We start from the raw sequence: 5,404 nt of genomic DNA, 5'->3' as shown, positions 1-5,404 counted from the left end.
TCCCAAGGCCGGGGGTCACCCAGAGCGGTTACCGGGTGACACCCCCGCCGTGACGTCATCGCGCATGCTCAGCAATCTAATTGATACCTGCCAGCGGCCATTTTGGTGATGGATGTTGTCACCCCTCCAATGGTGTCACCCGGGTGCCGGCCGCACCACCCTTGTGACGCCACTGCAAAGTATCGCAATACATACCAAGAGGATCAAAACAAAAGGTGTGCAGAGACTTACAGTTTGCAGCCACAACCTGAAAAAAAAGAAAGAAAAGCCTGTGCCCTGCCAGCATGCTGCAGAATGGGACCCTTGCTCTTTGTGTGGAAGCAGTAGTCTCCCTGCAGAGGTCCAACGTGCCCACTGCTGAGACAGGGCTAGGCAGGTAGAAGTAGCTTAGCCGATTGGAGAGCTCTGAGTCAGCAAGGGGCGTGTCCAACCTCTGCAGGGAGACCGCTGCTTCCCCACACGGGCCTTCTTCGCTGAGTGCTGGCAGGGGACAGACCTCTACTCACCCTGTAGTTGTAGAAAGAAAATGAACTGAGAATGTTTTGTTTTGATGAACATGAAATGTATTCAGATGACGAACTGAAAGCTCAGTTGGGTTTTAATGGCTTCTTTACGAAGTCTCAGAATATTCCGCTCCTCGTGGGCGGGAACATCCAAAAGTCCAAGGTGGGCAAGAAGAGGGTCTAGAGCTATGGCAGGCTGATCTCTCCATTGGAACCCCCAGTGGGTGCAGGAAGCTGATGAAACAGCCACCAGGCCCCACCCGTACAGTTTTGAATGGAGTGCTCCTTTAAGTATGTCAGCGGGCCTGAGGAATCACTTTGACTTGGACTCTTTGTTGCGCAGGCGTCCGAGACGTTCTCTATGAATGTGGAAACAAACATCAGGGAAGATGCTGAGATTGCCAGAGAGCAGCGCTATGCATTCGGGGATTTCACCGAGAGGCTGTGGGCTTACCTGACCATCGAGCAGCTGCTGACCAAACTGTAAGTTTTTCTACCCAGAACAGGAGGAGCGTCGCCCCGAAAAAATGCAAATGCGATGCAACTTGTTATATTTTCCTTCAGGATATCAGCAGAGGGAGAAGAGAAGGGAAAGATAACGGAGGAGGCCCTGCGGCTGTGTCTGAAATACAGCTTTGTGACTCCGCTCACCTCCATGGTCATCACCAACCCCGAGGATGACAATGACGGGAGGAAAGTGGTGGCCAATAAACCCAAAGAGGACGGTGAGTGGTTGATAGGAGCCCCACGATGGTCACACGCTCAATATGGCTGACGAGGAGAGCTGCACATGGACAGAACCTCACCCCCAGTTATTGCAGGAGATCCATGAACTGGGCCGCCATTTTGTTTTTTGTAGGGCATTCTCTTTGGTTCACTGAAGTGGCGATCCTCCCAATGTTTTTCTAAATTGTTTTGGGGTCACGGTGATGTTTATGTTGTTGGCTGTGGCCCCATTGAGGAAAGTCAGGGCTCTGTGCGTGGCACTCAATTTCCCCCCACACGAAACTCATCAAACCATAAATAGATAGAGGGGGTGGATTTCCCACAAGGCCTGGCCTCGGGGCAGCAGGGAGAGCAAATCTGACCCGATAGATAGATAGATAGATAGATAGATAGATAGATAGACAGATAGATAGATAGATAGATAGATAGATAGATAGATAGATAGATAGATAGACAGATAGACAGACAGACAGACAGACAGACAGACAGACAGACAGACAGATAATAGGAGAGATAGATAGGTAGATAGGTAGACAGACAGACAGACAGATAATAGAGAGATAGATAGCCAAGCCGGGTCAATCACAGATAAACACTTCAGGGACACTGAAGGGAAGCTGACAAATCTGACACCAAAGGTGGTCTGCCAGTCACAGCCTTAAATAGCCCAGAGGGCGCCAAACATTCAAACAATACCTCGGCGCACTAACGCATGCGCGCACATTCACACAGAGACGCTGCACCTGATACAGCTCTATGGGCTGCACCAGGCGCATGCGAATGCGCAAGCCGCGGTGTAAGAACTCTGGCTTCCTGACAGACAGATACACAGATAGATCTTGTCACATGTTAGATAGTACGACCCATTGGCACATTCTGTTGTAGTAAGAGATGAATCCTGTTGTCAGATGTCATTTTAAGTGAGAATTCTGTTTTTCAGATAACGAGCCTTCTGTTTCGACAGCCAAAAGTAAGTTCTCCGTCCTCTGCAGTTCATCAGTAAGAACATTCCTCGTGTCTTCATGTATATAAGTATTAGGGAGTATATATAACATGAGTTCGAATCGAACATCGGCAGTTCGAGCGCTCGCCGAACGCCGAACTTTATGGAATGTTCGCGGTTTGTTCGACCGCCGCGAAGCTCTGATTTGTTAAAGTCTTTGCCCAATCAACGCTCAGCGGAGGAGGGGCCTGAAGGAGAAAGTTCTCTATCAGGTCCCCCCATGCTGATTGACAGTGGGCGGGTGCAATAGCCAGCTTGCTATTGGCTATGGCATTTTACAATATCCAATAGCTGGCTGGGTATGACTCAAAGCCTGCAGAGGAGAAGTGGCTGGACCGGGGGAGCGGAGCAGCCGACGGATCGGAGGAAGAGGAGTGGGCGAACCGGGAGCGGAGCAGCCGACGGACCGGAGGAAGAGGAGCCGACGGATCGGAGGAAGAGGAGTGGGCGAACCGGGAGCGGAGCAGCCGACGGACCGGAGGAAGAGGAGCCGACGGATCGGAGGAAGAGGAGTGGGCGAACCGGGAGCGGAGCAGCCGACGGACCGGAGGAAGAGGAGCCGACGGATCGGAGGAAGAGGAGTGGGCGAACCGGGAGCGGAGCAGCCGACGGACCGGAGGAAGAGGAGCCGACGGATCGGAGGAAGAGGTGTGTGCGAACCGGGAGCAGAGGAGCGGACGGACCGAAAGAAGACGAGGTGCCGCACCCGGACGGGGGAACGGAGAAGCCGACGGACCAGGGGAAGACAGCAGCGGAGGTACGGGGGCAGCGGAGCAATGCAGCGATCTGTGTCCCGGCTGCCTCCGCCAACACAGGCGGGGAGAACAGCGGGGATTTGAAGGGACACAGGCCGCTGCACCCACATGTACCGGCAGCTGTATGGGGGTCTAACATTCGACCCCCATACACTTGCATTGAGTTCGAATCTTCGAATACGAACCGAACATGGGGGTGTTCGGCTCATCCCTAATAAGTATGAGTGAAATAAGATTACAATGCTGCACATACACAATGAATGGTAATGTTTAGGTCTGTCCTTCCTTATATTAGATCGATTATGTAAATTTAATTATTCAGGGTTTCTATAGGTAAATCTGAAGAAGATTAATATATAGGTGTCTTGCTGCACTCCTTACCAGTATAGGATGTTCCGTGAAATCCCGGGTGGGCGCTCCTAGTGACCCTGTGCGGCCCCGATATCGCTTGCACTGGAATGACAGTACTCCATTAATAATGGACTTTTGTTGATTTCACTTAAAAGAGAACTATGGGGTCAGTGTTTTCCCCCGTAGTTCTCCTTAGGGTCACGGGAGGACACAAACTAGCGTCCTCCAGTGACCTAAAGCTCAGTATATAGGGAGCTACAGCTCGCGGTATACTGAGACCGCCGCAGCCGGGACGGATCCCGGCATTACTGTCTGGATCCATCCAGCTGCGTGAGTGACAGCTGGCCTATCTAGAGGCAGAGCAAGCTGTACCCGCCCCTTCCCCGTCCGTTCCTCCATTCAGCGGTGGAGGATCGGAGCGGGAATCCCTGCAGGGAGCCATGAGTGACAGTCACGGCTCTCTGCAGGGAGATGATCGAGAAGTGAGCGAGCGACGGTATGCGTTCGCTCACTTCCCGATCTATTAAGCCGACCTGTGACAGTCTCATTGTCACACATTGGCTCCAACTATGAGGATGAGTGAAAATCACTCACCTCATAGTTCTCCTTTAAATGGGGTGCTGGTGACATCCTTTTGCGAACTTCTAAAGAAGATTCTACGCAGATTGTACAATCAGATTGTATATTGTTGGGGGAGCTTTAAAAGGAGAACTATGGGGTTAAGGCTTTTCCCCATAGTTCTCCTTAGGGTAACGGGAGGACACAAACTAGCGTCCTCCCGTCACCCTAAGCTCAGTATATAGGGAGCTACAGCTCCCTATATACTGAGACGCCGCAGCTGAAGCGGATCCCGACAATTATGTCTGGATCTGCCCAGCTGTGTGAGTGACAGCTGGCTCCGCCTATCTAGAGGCAGAGCCGTCTGTACCCGCCCCCTCCCCCGTCCGCTCCGCCAGTCAGCGCTGGAGGACCGGAGCGGGGAGGGGGGAATCCAGCCCCTCCCCCTGTCATGGCAGAGAGCCGTGACAGGATCGAGAGGTGAGCGAACGCCGGTATGTGTTCGCTCACCTCCCGATCTACTGAGCCGACCTGTGACAGTCTCATTGTCACAGGTCGGCTAGAACTCTGAGGTGAGTGAAAAGCCCCCCCCCCCCCTCATAGTTCTCCTTTAAGGGAGATAAACAAATCCAGAAATATAAATGGTGACTCGGATAAAACTGATGTTGTTACATTTATTCCTTTTGCACGGCGGAAATGTGATCTGATTTTCTCTCCTCTTTCTCTACATGCAGCATCCAGAAAAGCAGGTATGTGGTGGTGATGATGTCATCAGGGGCGGGGCCATCAGATGGGGATGATGTACGGGCGGCCGTGGCCGTAACTTATACACGTGAATGTTTTCGTCTTCAGTAATTCTGCATTATTGTATCTACGAGTCTTAAAAACCTTCCGATGAATAGTTTGTTTAGGATTGATACTCCAGATGACCTCATGAGAATAGAGGAATCTGGAAGGGGGAGGAGTCTTTCCGCTGACATCATTAAATTCTGCACTTGAGCTATTGAGCTCTGTAGAGAACAGATTTTTTTTCAAATAGTAAAAATATAATAAAATTCATCTTTTTTTTTTGAATAGCAATTTTTTTTATTTTTTATTAACAAAATGCAAAATGACAGAATATTGTAAGAGAGACAATATGACAATATTAAGATCCAGGTAAGAATAGAAACGTTATCTTTAAGACGCGGTGAGTCTGTTTCAGTGTGATCGTCGGTCTCTCTGTAACAAATCTTTCTCTGTTCTATTCGCAGTTCCCCGATCAGGCGCAATATGTAAGTCTTCCCATCGAGATTTCCGTTTCGGATTGTACGACGTGTGATTCTGAGTTCTCGCCTCTCTCGGGATCATTGAGCTTCTTTTACTAAAACACATCAGTCTCTGTACAGAGGAGCTTACACTCTAATGTCACCCCCACAGTCACATCAGTCTCTGTACAGAGGAGCTCACACTCTAATGTCCCCTCCCCCACAGTCACACAAGTCTCTGTACAGAGGAGCTTACACTCT

The 5,404-nt window shown here is 50.6% G+C and overlaps 1 protein-coding gene across 1 annotated transcript in view; it reads left to right on the top strand.

The window, feature by feature from the left end:
• LOC108793444 (inter-alpha-trypsin inhibitor heavy chain H3-like) overlaps nt 1-5,404 on the top strand; it is a 26,206-nt gene that overhangs the window by 13,661 nt on the left and 7,141 nt on the right. The window contains exons 12-16 of the mRNA XM_018564392.1: nt 847-986; nt 1,068-1,228; nt 2,170-2,228; nt 2,524-2,606; nt 4,631-4,728. Coding sequence (XP_018419894.1) covers nt 847-986; nt 1,068-1,228; nt 2,170-2,228; nt 2,524-2,606; nt 4,631-4,728 — 541 coding nt within the window. The remainder of the gene's footprint in view (nt 1-846; nt 987-1,067; nt 1,229-2,169; nt 2,229-2,523; nt 2,607-4,630; nt 4,729-5,404) is intronic.

This window comes from Nanorana parkeri, unplaced genomic scaffold (assembly GCF_000935625.1).
Source record: "Nanorana parkeri isolate BGI_ZX_2015 unplaced genomic scaffold, ASM93562v1 scaffold748, whole genome shotgun sequence".
Taxonomy (NCBI): domain Eukaryota; kingdom Metazoa; phylum Chordata; class Amphibia; order Anura; family Dicroglossidae; genus Nanorana; species Nanorana parkeri.
The sequence above is the reverse complement of the archived record's forward strand: the minus strand, read 5'-3'. Positions and strand labels throughout refer to the sequence as shown.